At 40.7% G+C, this 20,157-nt stretch overlaps 1 protein-coding gene across 2 annotated transcripts; it reads right to left on the reverse strand.

Annotated features, from left to right (window-relative positions):
* Nucleotides 1-520: 520 nt before the first annotated feature.
* On the reverse strand, nt 521-20,097 carry FAM81A (family with sequence similarity 81 member A). 2 transcript variants are annotated; one of them, XM_064721917.1, is made up of 10 exons: nt 19,721-20,097; nt 17,392-17,734; nt 15,986-16,053; nt 14,384-14,657; nt 13,488-13,606; nt 8,322-8,451; nt 7,089-7,195; nt 5,856-5,991; nt 5,284-5,479; nt 521-4,901 (listed from the first exon to the last, which is right to left on the reverse strand). In XM_064721917.1, the coding sequence occupies exons 3-10, from the start codon at nt 16,030-16,032 to the stop codon at nt 4,762-4,764; spliced, it is 1,149 nt and encodes a 382-aa protein (XP_064577987.1). In that variant the 5' UTR covers nt 16,033-16,053; nt 17,392-17,734; nt 19,721-20,097; the 3' UTR covers nt 521-4,761. The 2 variants fall into 2 exon arrangements, with proteins under 2 accessions (XP_064577987.1, XP_064577986.1); XM_064721916.1 differs by having other exon boundaries at nt 17,372-17,734; nt 19,721-20,096.
* Between the last annotated feature and the right edge of the window lie 60 nt (nt 20,098-20,157).

The raw sequence follows: 20,157 nt of genomic DNA on the forward strand, positions 1-20,157 counted from the left end.
TTTTGTATTATGACAATTTCGATTCAGTTTTCTTTTTGAACTTGATCCTGGCTCTCTGTACATCACTGTGCTCAAAGTGCTTTTTCACTGCTCTGTACCAGAAAAGTCACATCTCTCTCACATATTTTGTGATGTTTGAGGCTATTCCATATTATTTGTTGAGATAATCCTTGCATGGACTGAGAGCAGCTCTTTGTGCTCAGAGCTACACCTGGTAGTAAGTGTTGAGGTTGTCCTGTGCTCTTTCAGCCCAAGGCAGTCTCAGAGCAGGAGGCAGTGCTGGAGGAGCCTCTTCTGCACACCTGCAGCAGTGTGAAAGACATATCACTCTTTAAGCTCATTATTTAAGATCTAGTGCTTTAGAACTGTCCCTGATTTTTTTTTTTCTGGGTTTGGGAATTTGGTTGGGGTTTTGTAATGGTTTGTGTTGACCAGAGTTCTGGTGACAGAACAGGCAGCAGAGACATTTGGTCCCCACTCAGTATAGTTGTCTAAAGGAGCATCACAATCACTCTCAGAATGTTTTACTGAATTATCATCTGCCTTTATTGTGATTTTACAGAGTGACGTCTTTAGAATATTCTTTTTTTTTTCCTTTTGTCAAAGTACACGGTAATACTTCCAGCCCCGTGCCAGTGGGATTGCAGCGTCTATGGATCACACAGGTGCATTGAGCCCCGTCCTTCCCTTGCCCAGAGTAACAGTGACACCCTGTGGCAGATTGAGTAGAGGCCATGTGCCCAATTTCCTTGGTTTCTTTCAAATTTGCCTCCGAATTTCTTACCCGGCAGGGGGTGTGACAGGAGGAATTTCTCCCTTACACATAGGAGGGCTGCATCAGATTGTCACCTGTCTCTTATTAGACGTTTCCATTATTGGAAGACATGTCTAATGAGCACTTTAATTCTTAGATACAGAGAACATTCTGCCCCAGATGGCCAGATGCTCGTGGAGGTGGAACACAAAACAGAAATTGAGAAAAGAAATTTTATGTTTCAGTTTAAATTGATGTTACAGGAATATACTGTTCTTCATCATCATTCATACTGCTTTTCTCTAACATGGCAACAGTCTATTGAACCACATCAGATTGCAATGACAAAGATATCACAATATAAAGGTATCCACAACACAAAACTTACTACATAAACAACTGCAGGTGGAAGTCAGGGCCATCCTTTGAACTTCTTACTTGCACCATTCCTTTGGTTTGTTTAATGAGTATAAACAGCACAATTGCTCTGTAATTACTGACATCATTCTGATTCCAGCCAAGGCCTCACTGCACAGTACCATGGTTCTACTGTGTTATCACATGCTAATGTAAGACCATGTACCCCAGTTGAATATTTTCCAATGAGCTGAACTTCTGACACTCAGTAAGTGCTACATGGCTGACTGAATAGTATGGGCTGCGCACTGCAAGTGCTTTAAGCCTCATGCATGTGAAATAGCTGACAAAAGAGATTTAAAACTTCATGAGAGCAAATGGTCTGCTTTTGGCTGTTTTGGGGGTTTGGTGGTGGTGGTTTCTTTGGGTTAGATGTTGCTGGTTTGGTTGGTTTTATATGGATGTAGGAAGGAAGAAAAAAAAATTAGGCAAATATCCCTGTGAAGCTTCATTTGAATAATCTGTTATAGACAGACTACCTTTAAAAACTAATGAACATGCAAGCAAGGACGTAATAAATTAGGTTTTGTGTCCTCTGTGCTTGAAATTTAAGGCTACTTGTCCAAGTTTAGGTGTTTGGGTGGCAAGGCAATCTTTAAGCAGTGGAATAGACTGCACTAATCAATGTCTTATTCTTAAAAGACTCTAATAAGCAAGTTACAGAAGTGTCTATGGCAAATATTTTGGGTAGAGTGGGATCTATTTCAAAGTGAAGAGGTGGAGCAGATTACTTCCTAAGGCTCTTCCCAGTCCTTCTTTCAGTGGGTTTGTGTCATTGAATTTTGTGATTTAAATAGTATTTTGTGCACATCTATTATACTTTCCCAAGTTCTGTTGCTCAGGTGCCATCCACACAAACACTACCTCACTACCTTGTTCCTTTTGTGGGCTTGGCAGGCTTGCACTTGGTGCACAAACCCAGAGTCACAGCATGAGCACTTGTGCTGAACAAAGAAAGGACATTATTTCCACCATCACAAGTGGACCGTGGTGAAGGACTGGAACACAGGAGTCCCATTGGACATAACCATGGGAGGGAAAAAAAGGGGCACCTGTGCTTCCAAGCACTGCTCTTTCCTTCTATTTGGCTTTCCAAGATCCCTGGGGATCAGTTTTCAGAACTGGTTTCCATTTGGCAGAACCAGGCTCCCACAGCCCAGTGTGTGCAGCACTGCCCTGTGGCTGCACAGCTGTGCCCTGAGGGGAGCCTGTGTCTGGAGAGGAGTTTGCTCTGACAGGTTCTGGTGATCAGAGGATACTGCAATGCTCAGAAGCACTCTGAATTCTCCCCTGAATGACGGGTTTATCACATGGGAGCACTCCCTGGCAGACAGTGCCAACATGACAAGGTTGACCTGGGCCTCCCTCCACTTGGCACTTCAGAGTTTGAAGACACTGCTTGGTAGAAGGTTGAGTATTATTTTATTTGGGCTTTTACTTATTTGCTTTAGCTGAGATTTGTGAAAAAAACATTTTTAAGGCAGAAAAAAGTAAAATTGGATAGGATTTCCTGTGTTGTTTTATATCTGGATCAATCACGGAAGATTTTTACAAGAGAAACTATTTAAGTAACTCCTATTTAAATGTTTCTGATTCCTTGTATGCTCTTCATATCACATCAGATTTTCTCGGGTACAGACTTCCAATTACAGAATTTAAAAATTATTCTGGTTTTGGTCTGCTTCTTTTCATCTTTTCATTTCTTTCTTTGTTTTTGTTTTTTTTTTTGAGTTTTTTCCTTTTTTTTCAAATAAAACACCAGTGATAGCTTTTCTACTGCACATAGCTAAATATTTAAGAATAGATAGGAATACATACAGGAAATAAAATTGAATTTTGAAGACAATTCCTGAGAAATATCTACAAGCATTTAATTGTCTCTCTTTAGGGAACTGGGCTTTCCCCTTAGCTGCCATTGTAAATATATTTCACAGGACACGGATGATAACAAAACTGCCTCTGGTATTCCTGGTTTGTATCAGAGAGCATTGGGAGCCAGAGCTGCAAAAGCTTCATGTGTCTTTGAGACATCAGTGACTTGCAGCTATAGAGGAAGTGAATATAAACTTAGGTGTTAATCCTGTAAAGATGTATGCAGACACATGATTTTTACACTCTGCACTGACTTAATGAAGTTAATGACTGTAAGTTCTTGAAGCAGTTTTTTAAATTCTTTGTTTTATATATGGTGACTCTGTGGACCAAAATGGCTTTTATGGAAGTGATATTTGCCACTGATTTTCCAACTAAAAATATATTTTTCCAATACTAGCTGAATGAAAGGTCAATTAGGGGCAGTGTAGAGACATCCTATTAATTTATTTAGATTAACAATACTGTAAAGTCTGTCAATTAATATTATTTTTGTGTATTAATTACTGTTAATAGTATAAATTAATAGGATGCTAGATGAAGTATTTTATTTTTTCATGAGAGTTTAATCTTGCATGGCTTAAAAACCTGAGGAGTAATATATCATGCCATGAATAAAGAAGTAAAAACAACATATATTTTTTATTGTCTAGATAATATGCCACATGGGTGCTGATTTTCATATGTAATCTCTTCTGGGAATGGAAATTATTATCTGGAAATAATGTGAATGCAATTAGCAATTTGAGTCTGCTAAATTATTAAAGTCTACTTAAATATGATTAATCAATTTTTTTACTTTAATGAAAATTTCTAATGAGATCATAAACTGCATCTCTAAGGAGATCATAAACTATTTTACATTAGAGTCTCCAGACTAGGTTAGATTATCACCTTCTCTTTAGTTTTCAAACCATTCTAAGTTTTTAGCAGCATACTGAAGCAAGTCATAGGAACACATGCCTAGTAAAAAATGCCCTATGTACATCTTTTATCTTGTGTAAACTCCCCTTTGTTATTAATTTTAAAAGGTTACAATACTTAAGACCATGTAAATTGGTTTTTATGTTGTTTATGAATCATCTAAGTCTACAACTACATTCTGTAACACTACCTAATTTTCACACACAGAATATTTGCAAACCTAAGCAAAGATTTTCTGATGTTGTCTTGACTTTGAAGATTGGTCTGTTTAGTGCCAATTCTGTCTTTCCAGGAAGTCAGTAGTAGAGAAAGTCACTGTAAAAATGTCCATTGATTTTAACTAAGTAATTTGTATCAAGTTGGAGAACCTTGCCAAATTCATATGAAGCAAATGATAGCAACTTGCCTTTTTTTTTAAGGTGGAGGGGTGCAGGTGCATATAAAAGCATTTAGCTGCCTGATCAAGCCTGCAAAACTGGAATGCCTTTAGCAAACTAGGTGCCAGCTTCACCAATGTATTACTCCAGTTTTACACAGTGCTCAATTTCCTGACAGCAACTGGAGTAGTGCAGTGGCAAAACAGCACCTCAGCTCCACAGGCTCATTGCAGATATCCAAGAACAGCTTGTATTTACTGCTGTGAGCAAGCACCTGTGCAGCAGCAGCAGCAGCAACAGCAGCAGCAGCAGCATGTCATTTGGTACATGCAGGTAATTGGCATTACAGACTGGAACAACACTAGAGTCTGCCTAGTTAGCCAGGTAAACACTAATCTCTCAGACAAAACCTTGCAGTCATGGTCCAGCTTCTCCCCATCTTGGAACCTCCTGCTTCATTTGGTGGATCTGCTTCTGGAGCTCATCTCTGTCCAGCTTCATTTTTGCTTCTAGAACTTGCCGTAGAGACCCAATGCTCTCGTAGATAGCTGCAAACCCTATTGCAGGTGAGAATGGCATTAGTTCATCATGAGGAGCAGAGTATCACATCACTGCTAGCAGAATGCACTTCCATAATGCTCTGCTTTGCACTAGGAACTCAGCAAAAGTTCTGAAGGACATGGGGTGTAACTGTGTGCTGAAGGCAGAAATGCCCTGATGGCAGCCCAGCAATGGCTGTGCCTGCTTTGGGGAGGGCACTTCTAAGCTGGGTGTCAACCCTTATTGCTCTGCTTTTCACACTTAGTGAAAATCCCTCTTAATGTCACAGGTTACATCTGCCCCAAAAGTATTTAAGCTACTTTGATACAATCCAAGATATTTTGCATATTAGTATGTCACCACAATTCAGAATAAAGAACTGGATAAATATGGTCCTACCAGCATTGACTTCAGCTTTCATTTCTTTTATATCTTCATTTATCTCATTTTGAAGTTTGACAATGCGAATATTTATCTTTTCTTCAGTCTGTTTTGCTTCGTGTGCCTCCATGGTTATCTTCTGCATTTCTTCTATTCTCTCAATTTTCTCTGCCATTTGGTTGAATTTCATCTCAATACCTCTCTCACTCATTTCCTAGAGCCAGGAAACAGAATTTTAATTATTTACTGTGCATGTGGAATAATGGTGGACTTTTTAAAATATGAAATAGATACTGATTTATCATCTTTTATCTGGAATTCAAAATGTAATGCATTACAATTTTCATAAAATCATTTCAAATTACTTGATTAGTGTAGCTTAAAATACTGATCTATTTAGTAGTGATCAGATTCATTTAAAGATTCTCAAGCTGTAGGTATTACACTTGATATTGATGAAGAGACTTTGGCATATTCTGAGGCTATCTGAAAATCTCACTCAAATAATATCTCAATTATATCATCTTAATCATTAATAATGCTTTTGAATGCTTCTGAAAAGTATTACAGGACATTTGAATGAAACTTACAGTGCTTTCCTTAAAAGTCAGTGAGAGTTGGTCGATTTTTTGCACAAGCTCTTTTTCAGTCCTTCCATGTTCCTGTTCCAACCAGCTCCGTGCAGACAAAATCTGATTGCTGAGCTCCTCAACAGCATCTTTCAATCTAGGAGCACAACAGAAATTAGCAGATACAAAGAGCTGGTCACTGAACAGTGAATTATGAAGGTGTTCATAAAAACACAAAAATGGCAATTTAATACATTCTTCATATTAATATTCACCAGATTAAGGCGATCCTTTGAATTTTAAACTGGATGTGGTAACATTGGTTTAGGAAATAAAGGTAAAAGTTCACAGCAAATTTATATGAAACACATTACAAAATTTGGATCATAGTAGATGAAAATTCTTCGTGACATTGAAAACAGAATCTGGTTATCCATTTAGATTATAAACTTTATGTCCATATATATCAAATTAGAGCAAAGATTTGGTAGCCACTTATTCTGGTGACAGTGCTGGTTCCTGTAGCTCCACTTACATTGCCTATACCCACCTCAACTTTACTCCAACCAATGGTACCAGTGAAACTGTTTCTTTCCTCCAGTGAATATGTGAAACCTGCATTGCATGAGGATGGTGATAAGCAGTAAGAAATGAGGATGGGGATGGTTTATACCAGGACAGCTACTGAGTGAAATGCCTGGAGAGGAGTTAACATGTCAATTGAATATAATGACCCCATGTAATATCTGGTAGTACAGAGTATCTAATCACTAATCATTTAGGTATTTCAGTTATATTCATGTTTGAAGCCAGTTTAAAGCAATAGCACTCTCTGATTGCTGTGACTTGCTTCCTGCTTGCTTCAGTTGAACTTTTTCCCCTGCTCTGGACAGCCACCTCCAGCATTCATTGCTTCAGACAGCTTTTACAGAAAGGCACCAGGCCACTCCAACAAAAACCCTTAGTTGTGTCCTTTAATAAAAGTTCTGCCTGAAAACTTAACTAGGAACTTAACTTTTCAGAATTGCCTAACCACATTAGGGGCAGAATTCTTGGTGAAAGCAAGTCCCTCTTGACCTGTTGACAGTCAGCTTTTGTAATATCTGTGGAGCAAACACACATATTCATAGAGGTTCCTGCTTTTATAGGCCTGAAGATTATACCAGTCAGACTGGCAAAACTGAGGCCAGACTGGGAAAATGGAGGCCCTACTCCCAAGGTGCATGGCAACAGCAAGGCTTCCCAGGCACTCACTTTGTGTCCAGAACTTGCAGCTGTTGGTTGCTCTCTTTGTAGGCAATCTTCAGCTTTGCTTCTTGTTGCATTATCGATTGCTCTACTCTGCTCAGCAGATGAGAAATCTGAAACAAGATTCAGAATTTTCAACAGCATTTCATCACAGTTTCATTTGGGACATTTTCATAACAGTAGAGATCTAACAGAGAGCTCACTTTTGCTAACATTTCAAAAATTATTCATTTTGGGTATTTTGCTTTATAATGAAAATATACTGTCTCTCAATATGAAAGTATCAGCATTTTGAAAACAGTAAATTTTTTTGCCTTAAATAATGTGAATAGTTTCATCCTGAAAATCGCTGCCTGGCCCCCCCTTTAGACAGCTGAATTTGCATGATCCATACATCTCCAAGTTGCCACATAATCAGAATAAACAAGTGTCCAAGCACTCCACCAATACTGAGGAATGTGCTCCATCACTTTGTGTGTAAGAGCCACTGCAGTAAGAGAAGTGCTGGGTTTAACTGGAGAGAAGTCATAACTACAAGAGAATATTTGCTCTAAAACAACCATCCCTCTTTCTCAAAGTACAGTGCTCTGGTTCCCTACAAGATGCATGACAACATGCTCCTGGCATGCTAATATACTGCACTGAGGCTTCTGAGAAAGGCAAAGTGCATTTTAGCCTTTTTTTTACCTACTGCAAAAGGAAGATGTAAAATACTTTTGTTGTCTGAGAAAAATGGGAAGGCTTTGAGATGTGACATTAAGGAAAAGGATTCTTCATATCTCCAAGTCTCTGCTTGTATCTAGTGCTCACTTCCGTTCTCAAACCCAATGGAAGAGAAACCTGAGAGACAGATTAATGAATTCACAGAACCCAAAGCCAGTTGTGTTTTGCAGACCTTCAAAAATTGTGTTCAAATACATTTAGGATCTTCCTGGAAAGGCCAAAACATACAGCAAAAGCCACAGAGGCTTGCATTGTTGTAGTTTCGTTGAGCATGTGCCTTCACATACTAATCCTTCTACACAGATGCTGCAGGAGGAAATGAAGGACCTTTTCCAGCAAGAGCAGTACAGTAATGCACCTAGTACAATGTTCAATGTAATGAGGACTGTGAGCTGATACACCTCTCCATTTGGGAATCTGTGAGCTCCCAGGTTAATAATTAACAGTAATGGAGTCTGTGTGAATTAGACTAGAACTCTTACCTGTACAGGGATTTCCTTGTTCTAAGTACCATACCTGTATTTCTGCCTCTTTGATTTTAGATTCTAAGATCAGCTTGGAGGTGTGTTGGTCTTTACTTAGACTCTGAAGTCTTTCATATGTAATTTTATGCTCTGCAGACAGCCTGGCTAACCCAGCATCACACCTGTTTGAATAGATAAAAAAACAAAGCACCAGCCAAATAGAAGATAAGGTCCAGGATTTTAAAATTACCCATTTCATACTGGCCATTTCTGTGGAGTTCCTGGCTGGCTAGGGAAGCAATGTCTTTGGGGCTGTAAAAGGGTAATACATCTCCTAGGGTTCAGAGAAGTGTTCCCAAATAGGTCTGAAGGTCAAATAGTCTGATAAATTCCATTGTTCTTGGCACTGGCATGATGTGGGTGGGCTGTGCTATCACTCAGGGAAATCACCTCAGAAATGCAAAGATACAGAATTTCATTTCCATGTGTTTTTGTAATGCTCTAGAAGATATCTGATAAAGTGAGTGTGTGTGTCCCTACATGATTTCTAGCCTAAATAACTGAGGACCATTTCTTCATTATTGTAGCTTTGCATTTTTATTTGTGAAATAGTAGTACACAGCTAGTATGTGTAGTTAACAATGTGGGGCAAATTTTATGGTTCTTAGTCTTTATTTAGGTGAATAAATAAATTGTCATTGAAAGCAATGGCAATTTTGTCTCAGGAAAGGCTGTAAAATGAAGTCCTGAAACATAATAATTATTGTTTTCTTTTGTCACATTGAAACACTTCTTGATGCTGTAGCATTTTCAGGATAATTATGCCACAGAACATGTGTGTTTTCTACCAGATTTTAAAAATAATTTGATCAGGTGGAGTTCATCTACAGTAATGCAGTAAGGGCATTAACTGAGCTGTAAAAATAAGAGTTCTGTGATTTCAGGAGTAAGACCTCTGTGAAATACGACTCTTTTTTTTTTTTTTTTTTTTTTTTTTTTGCTAAGGGAAATATGTAATCATCAGTGTTACCAAATTTCATATAGGAAACTGATGAAGAACAGACAGTTACAGTTTGAGGGAGAAAAAGGCAGTAAAATGGAAAAAGCTGAGGCATGTTAAGTCATTATCTAAACCAATAACATTGTCATCTTTTTAGTCACATTTCAGTTTGAAAGCTTTCATTTCAACATGCATTTTCATCACCTCAGTTTCAGGAATTGCCATTATCATTAAACATGAAGGGAAAGTCACAGCTAAAATGACAAAAGGAGCATCTGCTTATTATTATGGTACAGTTTCAATATGAAAATAATCAGTAATGTAAAATAGCACATAGGCATTATAAAACTTGAGGAAATTAATTTCTAGTGTATTAGTTCAGCATTGTGAGACCTGTTAGTAAGATCTGCAGGAAGCCTGGCTAGGGTTTACATAGCAGTGAAAAGCTTGAAGGGCTCACAATCAGGCAGCTTCTAAAGAAAGACAAAAGAAGCCAAATCTCTCCATGTTGTTACAATCAGAGAGATTCAGAGAAATGGAATCAACTTGCGTCAAGTCACCAAAAGGTCATGGGCTCTAAAAAATGGTTCGTTTTATTTCTCTGAGGCATGGCAAAAAATGGCAACAGCCTTGAAACTACTGAAGCAAATTTAATCAGCAAGCACCTGTAAATGTTTCTAAAGTAAATTAATGTTTTGGGTTTAATCACAGAGCATCTCTCTTCTTCATGGAATTCAGTTATGTGGTCAAAGGGTTCATGTAGTTCCATGGTAACTGAAACATTAATGTTCTGACAAGCTGAATTTAATGTCTGCCTGGTATGCACAGATCAGATTATTTTGGTTTATCTTCTATATCTGTTGTACACACTCACAAACACGATTGGTTTTGACCTGGAAGAAAATATTACTGTTCAGCATCAAAGAAATCAAAAGGCAAGTAGTTGTTCTATCACAGTATCACTGGGGCACAGATAAAGTGAGAACTGTGCCAGTATTCTGCAGCTGCTGCTATATGCATATGCTGTCATGATATGGAGAGAGCTTTAATGTTCCTGGTCTATCATAAAAGGAGATGTTTCAATTAAAATGCCAGTGTTTCAGTGAAAAACAAGTAGCTGGAGAACAGGGAGTGAAAAGCAAGTTGAAATGCTCAGTGGGGCACTGGGCAAGAGCAGCAGAGCTGGTGGATTGTGCTGGCCTGGGGCAGGGAGCCCGGAGCTGCCCTCGTGGTGCCACCTCCCACTCAGCAAGGGCCAGAGAGCAGCACATTTACTGCTCCTGGGGAGACTGTCAGTGTGGTGCAGCCCAGATGCATCAGGCTCAATCTGTGCAGCAGGAAAATCTGCCTACGTGTAATGAGCCCAGGTGGTCTGAAATGAATCAGTTCTATAATGTAGATAAAAAAGTCATCTATATATGCAAAGTAGGTCCAATCTGAACATATAGTTGCCATTTCTCTGGATGTTTCAGCTCTCAGGAAGCTTTTATGAAGAGCTACTGCTATCGTTCCAACCAGGCTGCTGGATTTAAACTTTCCAGACAAATGTTCATTATCCACAAGTAATTCTCTAAATAAATGATAAGGCACTAATGAATTTTATGATCTGTTATCACTAGAAAAGGAATTGGTAAATCTTTATAATATAAAATTTACAACATAAGAGACAGAAGGCTGGAGAATTTGATCTACTGAAATCGATCTAGTTTTCTGCTAATGCATCGCTGAATTTTATAGAGGTCATATTTTTTTTCTTAAAGTTAATGATAATGCTGATTTTTAGCAATAATTCAGGGCTGTGAAAACACTTTACAAATTCATCAGTAAACTGTGCTTATTGAGAAAAGATCCAGAGACATGAGCTGTAATGTGTAGTCTGTCACCTTCTGATAGCAGTATTAGTTGATTCTTTGATGTGAGTGAGGTATGTTGGAATGTCATTCCTGCAGAGCAGTGGGGAGTGTGGTTTGGGGCTGTGCTCCAGAAGTGCATGTGCATGTAGGGATCCCTTGTTCCCATCATTAACAGCACCAACCTTCATGAAATAATGAGACAGTTGTTTGATGATATATTGACATGTTACAGAACAGTTGGTGTTAGGAAATAAACTCCCCTCTCTCCAATATGGAACTTGGATAGGATGTTCAGTATGCATGAAATTACTGGAACTGAAATTTGGCCAGAATCCTAAGATGGACACTGAAGTTCTTACATGACAAGGGGCTCATGCTTTGGGATTTACTGTCTAAAGTGATTCCCACTGTCCTGCATGCTGCCAGCCTGGAGCAAGCACAGCACTCAGAGCTACTGCAGCCTGAGCCTCTCAATGGACCTTTGCTGTGGCTGAAAGTTGATGCACAAGAAGTTGGTAACCCACAGTAACTTGATCATGTTTCTAATGTTTCACTCTGAATTCATCTGGAAACCAGCAGCACTAGAGTAAAGTGTATTTCATATAAGGAACATTGGCTAAAGTAATCAGAAGCTGTTTATCTCAGGGAAAGTCTCTGTGTTGTACCAAAGGCACAACAAACCACTGTCTTGGCATAATCTCCAGCTAGTGCTATAATCATTATTCACTGGAACACTAATTTCAAAGTAGAATATGTCTGCAAATAAAGGCAAATGGCTTTCTCTCATGGACCACTGCTTTAAATTGCTTCCTCATAAAGGGAAGATTTTTCTCCTCATTCAGGGATTTTTTTTTTAAGAGAACATGCTGAATAGAAGCATAGAATGCAGTATGGTAGGTAGCAGTTAAAGGCAATAAACTGATTATTTTATGGGAATGAATACAAGTAACCTGCATTCGTCACACAGTCTGACATAAGGCACATGGGTATAATCTCATTCCATTTGCAGATAAATTGCAACCTGGGCACAGCACTAGGGTGGTGCCCTAAGGAAATAAAGGAAGAAGCCCTGGCACAGCCTGTGCCCATCCCCACCCTCCCACACTGAGGTCACTGTCCTGGCCCTGCAGTGACACCGATACCAGCACAAGTTTCTTCTCTTGAGTTCCCTGACTGAGGGCAGGGGCACCACATGTTGCCCCCCAAGGTGTCAGTAACAGTGCTGCTCCACACAGAGCCCCTCTCATGATGTAGTAGGATCTCAAAGTATTTTTATAGAAAGAAGCAGGAAGATCTAAGCATGTACATTTTGGGGGATTTCTCAGCAGGATAAATACGTGTATGTGTATCTCTTTATAGGCTTTTCCATCAATTTCCTGATTTGAAAAAATAAACTAGTTCATTTGTGTTTGCTAAAGGATAGTTTACTGTTTAATTCTTTTTGAAACCTCTGAAGTATTTTCTATAAAATGGGCTATGAAAGTTACAGTGGAAGCTTTAAACAATTGAATAATTGTCTGATAAGAAAATACGAAAATCTTAGTTCAATGAAAATCCTTCTCTGATTATTTCTATATGTTGTTGAAGGTTATCACTAAATCAGGTGACATGCAGAAAAGGAATCAAAATTATCTGCACAATATAGACAACGGGTCACATTCAGGACAAGTATAACTCCACCAAAGTTATTACCCAAGCAGCTGTAGGCCAGGTTATGTCCTTTTCCTGCAGCTGTACACATCGTCTGTCTCTCATGTTCAACTTTACAGGCACTCAAGCAAATGTTGTTGGGCTGAGGTTTGTAAATTTGTCATTGATGGCACAACTGAAGCCTGTGCAGCCACAGAATTGTAACCAGGAGCTTTGGGCAGCCTGAAAACCTCTGTTACTGTACAGTTTTTTGTTCCTTAAGTGTCATGTAGCCCATGTGGGATTTAATATGGCTAACAACTAACTGAATGTGCAGATTTCTACTTCTAAAATATATGCAAAAATGTGCAACTGTTTTGTTCTTCACAAGTGCAGATTGTTCCATGCTGCCTTTATAATTGTGCTAATTAACGTGTTTCAAAGACACGAGTCTAACCACAGTACTTTTTAAAAGCTGAACCAAATCCAATTTCCCAGGGAATTTGAGATAATTTATTTAGAACTAATTTCAGGAATGTTAGGAATTAAGGGTGATGTTGTCAAATTTAATATGTAATACTGGAATGCAAAGTATTATTATTCATTTTCTTGAAAACACAGAGCAAAATTATCCTTGGAATTTTGCCAAAGTTGAATTCAGCCCATTATCATTAATACTTCAGGATTAAAACAAGATTAGCTAGCCCCCAAAACACAGTTCCATGGGGGCTTTTACCTTGCAACTCTTCCCCGAAGATCTCCTAGGCCAGAAAGCTGCCGCATTTCAAGACTCTTCAGGGTAGAATTTGTTCCATAGCTGAGATTGTCTCTGACACGTATCTGTTCCTGCAGCATCTACAGAACATTCATATGCAAATAAAAACTCAGTATGGCACATTTAATGTACACTTTAAATGTCACTCATTATTTTTCAGTAATTCAGTATCCTCAGATGCCATTTTATTATTACTTTATTCAAAGCTTTGTCTTGTAATGTACGAAACCAGGTACTTTTAGTTATTCTATTATTTCTTATTATTAGTGTCCAATCTGCACACAACTACCATAATATATATAAAGTATAACTTGACAGTGAAATGGAGACTTAAATTATTTTTTTCTCCTTTCATTTTCCCCACCACACCCCTGTTGTTCACTGCAGCAGAGGTCAGACATGAAGTCATGTGTCTGCCTAGGATTAGGTCATAAAAATGAGCACTTGGGTTTGGTTACTTCATGTCGTCAGTGAGTCGGAAGGGAAAGAAAGTTTATTATAGAGTGAAGGCATTTCCTACTGTTTATACAGCACAGCCTTTGGACTGAAGTTGAGCTGGGTATTAGTGTCACATTAATTCATTTTTTCAAGATTTTCCAGTGCAGCTTTTGAAAGCAAGCTTATTAGAACCACAAAGGCTCCTGTGTTTATATGCTAATATCCTGTGCTATTTTCATAGCCACCGAAAGAATTATGTAATTTGCAAACACTTTTTCAAGTTGTAAAAACAATTTATAAGCGTACAGGATCTTCAGACCTTGTCTGACCTTTACTTATCCCGCGGTAAACTTGGTTAGGAAATGAGAAGCAGTAAGTAGCTGAGATGGCATTAGCGCTGTGCAACATTCTTGCCATACCTCGATGTCCCGGTTGAGCTGCCTCACTATCGCAGTAATGTTTCGGATGTGCTCTTCCAGGAGTTGCCTTGCCAACCGGTCACCCCCCCCTTTGTTCTGCATTCTGTGCAGCGTGGAAACAATGTCCTCCTTAATGCGGAAAGCGTGCTCCACAAGAGCTGCTGTTGTTTTCTCATGGCTCAGGATTCTGTCCTCCAGCTGATCCACCAGGCTGGCGGAGGCCAGCGGCACCGCTGTCAGCGCCTGGCTGTGCAGAGGGATGTTCCGGACCCGTCTGGGGGAACAATATCCACATCTTGTTAACTTCTCACACAAAACTCTGCAATGCCTTTGCACTGGCAGTACTGGGGAGAAGCCCCAAAATACACCCAGAGAGAGTTCCCACTGCTACAAATAAGTGGGTGCTGTGTTGGCTACCGTGTGTCTTGTACAGGCTTTTTCTCATGCTCCTTAAAGAAGCTTACAAAAGCATGGGACCTGAAGGAAAGGACATTAGCATAATAAAAGTAGTTACAAATCAGAACTATAATTTGATATTCAAAAGTAGTTACAAATCAGAACTATAATTTGATTATGAATCCAAATTCAAACCCTTCCTACTGAGTTTCAAAAGTAATGTTATTTGTCTTTACAGTTTTCAGGCTTAATCAAAACTGTAACAGTTGAAGGTAGGTATTGTAAATTAAATGAAACCAGGCCAGAATTAAAAAGGAGTAGTTTGTGTCAATCCCTTTTCTGTCTCTATAGCTAGCCTGTAATACCATACAGAAGCTTGTTCCCCTGCAAACTGGACAGGAGCATATGTGGGCATAGAAACTGAGGCGAGACCAAATTTATGACAAGCTTCTCATAGTCTTAGAAGTTAAATTTCCCCCCAAAATAGCTTACATTCGGGTACCTTGAATAATTATCTAAATTTTTGCATTGCATAGCTCCCATGGAAAGCAGTGGAGCTCATGGGTGCTGAAAGTAATAAAATTAATCTGCTAATACATGCAACCTTTTCCTGCCACTGTGCTCTGTAAAGAATAACAACATTTTCAGAAGCATAAGTAGAGGATACAAGTTCAATCCCACTTTAGAAAAGGAGATATTTTTTCTAGGAACTCTTATTTATTGTATATTCTCATGTTGTTTCCTGTTAATGAGCCAAATTAGCAGTTCAGTTTGACCATGGTTGTGGAATCCTTTGAGTCCTTCGGGGAAATCCCCAGGGCCTTGCCCTGGAAGAATAAACCATAGAGTTTTCCCCACCTAGGCTGAATGAGAGGACTTATTGATAGATATGTATGAGGATTCCAACAAATGTCACTTGGGCTCTGTGTTTTCACAACTCATTCCATTCCATTTGATCACTGGCTAAAGTGTTCTTGGACTTCTGGTCAGTGAGATTTAAGCTATTGAATTTCTTTGGGAAATGGCTAAGTAAAAGCTGAGTAAGGCCTTGTGATTTAGGCTATGATTTGAATGTCTGTGGAGTTTCACTTTGCATTGCACACTAATGCCAAAGTCCCAGGTCACAGCATTACTCTATACAGGCAATTAAGAGATACATACTACTTTGCATCATAAAGATTTTTGGTTTTATATTCCAGACTGTACCTTTCAGAAGGGGCAAGAGTTGGGAAGATCGGGCTTCGGTGGGCCATGCTCTGGTCAATAATTTATGTCTGTTGAAAAAGTACAAATTGAATTATTGAATAGCTTATATGTGGCACTGCAATGACTTAAAGCTTTTGCTTTCAGTGCACCTTTAAGTTAAGTGTAATATTATGCTGACACTGGTGATCTTGGCATCCAAATATTGCTAATGCAATAAATGCAAATAAAAATTAATACAAAAGAATGAAGACTAAAAGCAGCTAAAAAGCTTTTTATAGTGAAAATTATACTCTTGAAAAGACAAGGTTGACAGCCTTGAAACTGAAATCTGCTGTTAACCCACATAACTGGTTTGGCAGGACAGAGGTTAACAAAGTCTTGTCCCAAATTTTCTACTGGTCTCTGACATCATTAATCAATTAATAATAAAATAAGGTCTACAGGATGATCATAAAACTTAAGAAAACATTGACTGGAGAATCAAATACAAGTGATTCAATTCAGCAGATTATTAGGGGTAAGATGTTTTTCTCATAAAAGTATTGGCAATCAGAAATCTAAATAAAATGTGTGACATCAGCATAGTTTATCAAAATTTAGTCTTGTATTAATTTGTCTTCAAATCTAAATTACCACACTTTGTGTTGTAAATAAATTCTTCTGTAGTAAGAATACAAATTCTGGTTTTAATTTTTAGACACAGCCAGACAGACTGTGACAGACATTGCAGCAGACTAGGTCTATTAAATAGCTTCAGAAAGATATTTTAGTGTCTTACTGTGAGACCAGTACCTGACTCAGCATCTTTGTCCACTGACAGAAATTAATTAAAAATACATTAGCCTCAATCAAATCCAACTAATCTCCCCTCCATAAAACAAAAAACATTTTTAAGTATAAAGAAAAGTAGTATGGCCTGAGCCTGATCTCCTTGGGAACCTAAAATCCTCACTGCAAAATAAGGCTGGTGTATGAAAAGGAGCTTACAATTGCTGATGAAATCCTATGCAATCTGGGAAAGATGGGGTTATGGAAATACAATAGTTGAATATCGATAGTGAAGGAGCAATAGGGCTACCCTCTGAGATCTCACAATGCAAAGCATGTTTGTGCTTTAGAAATGTATGAAAGCACTGCCTGAAAGCAGAGAGCAAATATTGTCACAGCGTGTGTGTTCTATTTATAGCACAGCTTCAGAAACTACAAATTAGAAAAAAAACAGTTTTAAGAGAAGCTGGGTTGCTGAGCAGCAGTGACACCAGACAGGAATTCAGAAGGTCTGAATTGAATTCCTTGCTCAATCTCTGATCCTGTTGACTTTGGACAAGTTATTTCCATGAGTAATGACTCAGTTTCCCTATATGTAAGAGAGATAACCATACCTACCTCCTTGTTTAGGTTCTTACATGGCTACGAGTAAAAAGGACAGTACAGGAGCTGGGGGTCATTGTGGTGACTTCTGCATTCAAAGTCCTGCACAGACACTGAATGTCCAGTTGTGCAGTCTGCTCCTCACACTCGTCATTTCCCACTTGTTGGATTTTTAAGGAATGCAGCACTCTGCGAGGTCCCTCCTGGTCACAGCACCAGGCACTCAGTTCTCAGTGGGCCTGAGACCTCTGGGCCTTAACACACCTTAACCATCTTGATGCATTGAATCTTTTAAGCATAATTTAGCTGTAAATACAGGAATTATCCCACTGAATTTGGAAGCTATGTGAACTGCAGCAACAAAGCACTGGATCCTACCTAGAAAAACAAAAAACACATGTTAAAGTCCATACATCTATCAGCATCTTAGTGAAATTTTGTGAAATTCACCTTACAAAAACCAGCCAAACAGTGCTTTAGTCTCACAGCTTTCAGTACCCATTTATTATCAATTAGAAAATAATGTTTGCAGAAAGCTAAGCATAGGTTTGCAGGAAGTCTTAACTCTTTCTGCCAGTCTACCATAAGAAATGCAGCTAAATTTAAGTATTTGGAGTAAGTGTGGATATGGAACAGAAGTTACACAAATGAACTTCTCATTCATTTCTCTTTGCTCAGTACATGGTGAAGCATCTCATCATCAGATATCAGATTTCCTGATCTGATCCAACAGCCAGAAAGGGTCTAAGACTTTGATTGGCAGTTGTACAAAACTTTGCTGCAGTTTGAGATATTTGCAATTAACAAATAGGTGTTAGAACTAATGGCAAATTCCTTCTCTATGATTGTAATACCAACTTACACTAGTAAATAGAAACCATAAGATGTTCTATAAGAGGAGTATAATTTCACGTGGCTCTTTCAATGGCAGTAAACTGGGGTCAAGCAAGATACCAGCAAAAATACTGGTTACAGGTGCTTAATTTATCTTTTTAAAATAATGTTGTTTCCTGCTTGATACTGCTATAAGCAATTTAAGTCATGATGTATTAACCCAGTAAATTCAGGTTGACTGACTTAATATTCCAAATATACTTGTCACATGGAAAAGGTACAAGTTTTTTCCTAATTGGAAACAATATGCCTGATTACCAAAAATAACAGTTCACTTGATACTTAAGACAGGTTTTCCATACAAATGTGCAGGGCTTCCTTGGTGTTTCTTTAAATCACTGGCATAAGATGTGTAAAAGCTTGGGGAAAAAAATCATCCATGGGATGTGATGAAGAAATACTTCTAGCAATGTGCAGTTCACTCCTTGCTATTTGTGCTGTGGCATCCCTTCCCCACTTCTCAGACTGCCTCGCATGTTTATTTTCTGTGGGATCTCCATTTCTCCTGCTCTGAAGGATAATCATACCTGTAATGTTCAGCTTCCCATCTTCCATGATAATCTACAACTAATGCTGTAATGTCTGCGCACCTCGCGGTGTTTTTCACGTTCATTCTCACAATATGCCTGTGAGGTGGGAAGCATTATTATCCCTGAAAATACAATTTCCTTCTGTTGCTGGTAGGGAAGTGAAGCACGGGGCGGGCTATGTGACTTGCCACAAGTCACACGGGAATCAATGCAGACTGAAATACCTGCCTCGGCAAACACTTTAATCACTCTTTCCGTCTTAAAATAGAAACCCTTTGGTTGCTGCTGCACAGGGAGCGTGTGACGGCACCACCCCGGCAGCCGCCCGATGCTTCCCAGTGTTACTCTCGAGTGCGTTGGGGCAACGCTTCGGAGTAAGAGGAAAAGTCCCCGTGCTGCAGCTCGGCAAAGGGATGGGGCAGAGCCCGGGAGAGCCCGGGAGAGCCAGACCCTCGCCGAGCCCTGGGCGCGCCTGTGGCACTCGGGAACACGCGCTGTGTGCGCGACGGGAGCGGGAGCGGCTCCCCCGGGTGCCAGCGGTGCCAGCGCGGGCACCGAGCCCGGGGCGCCGAGCCCGGGGCACCGAGCCCGGGGCTCCGAGCCGGGTCAAGGGGCTCCGAGCCGGGCCGGGGGGCTCCGAGCCGGGCCGGGAGCCCTCTGGAGAAATAGGTGCGATCGGCCCCGGTGCCGGCCCGTGCCGAACCGCCGTAAGCGGGGGAATCGCGGCGGAGCGATCTGCCCTGCCCTGCCCTGCCCTGCCCTGTCCGCGGTTCGGCCCCGCCGGGGTCCAGGCCCCGCGGTGCGGGGGTCAGCGGTGGGCGCAGCGAAGGTTGCGGGGACACGGGTGTACGACAGCCGACAGGACACCACGGGACAAACATCACTCTATGGCCATGCAACACGGGGGGACAGAGCCGGGACAGCCTCTGCGCTCACTCACCGGTGCTGGCTCAGGGCAGGGCAGGGCTGCCCGCCGCTCCCGCGCATCCCCGCCGCCAGCCGAGCCCCGCTCCGCTCCGAGCGCGCTGCCGCCGCGGGAGCGGCCGTTCCCGAGGGCTGTGACCGCCGGTGCGCGGCCGGGGCTCCGTCCGCCCGCCCTCCCGGCCGGCTGCGCGGAGCGGATGGGATGGGATGGGAGCGGCTGAGAGCGGGGCGGCCGCCGCAGGCCGGGCTGCGGGAGCGGGAGCCGTTGCCAGGACGCCGTCACCATGGGAACGCTGCCGCCCTGGCGGGGGGAGCCCTTCGCATCGCCCCCTCCTCGCAGCGATTGCACGGCAGCGCCCGATCCTGGCGAAGCGGGGAGGGACGGGCAGGGCCCGCAGACAGCGGCGCTCCCTGCGGCACGGGGCGCGAGCGGCGGGCACCGAGCGGGGGCCG

This window comes from Zonotrichia leucophrys, chromosome 10 (genome assembly GCF_028769735.1).
Source record: "Zonotrichia leucophrys gambelii isolate GWCS_2022_RI chromosome 10, RI_Zleu_2.0, whole genome shotgun sequence".
In the NCBI taxonomy this organism is placed as follows: domain Eukaryota; kingdom Metazoa; phylum Chordata; class Aves; order Passeriformes; family Passerellidae; genus Zonotrichia; species Zonotrichia leucophrys.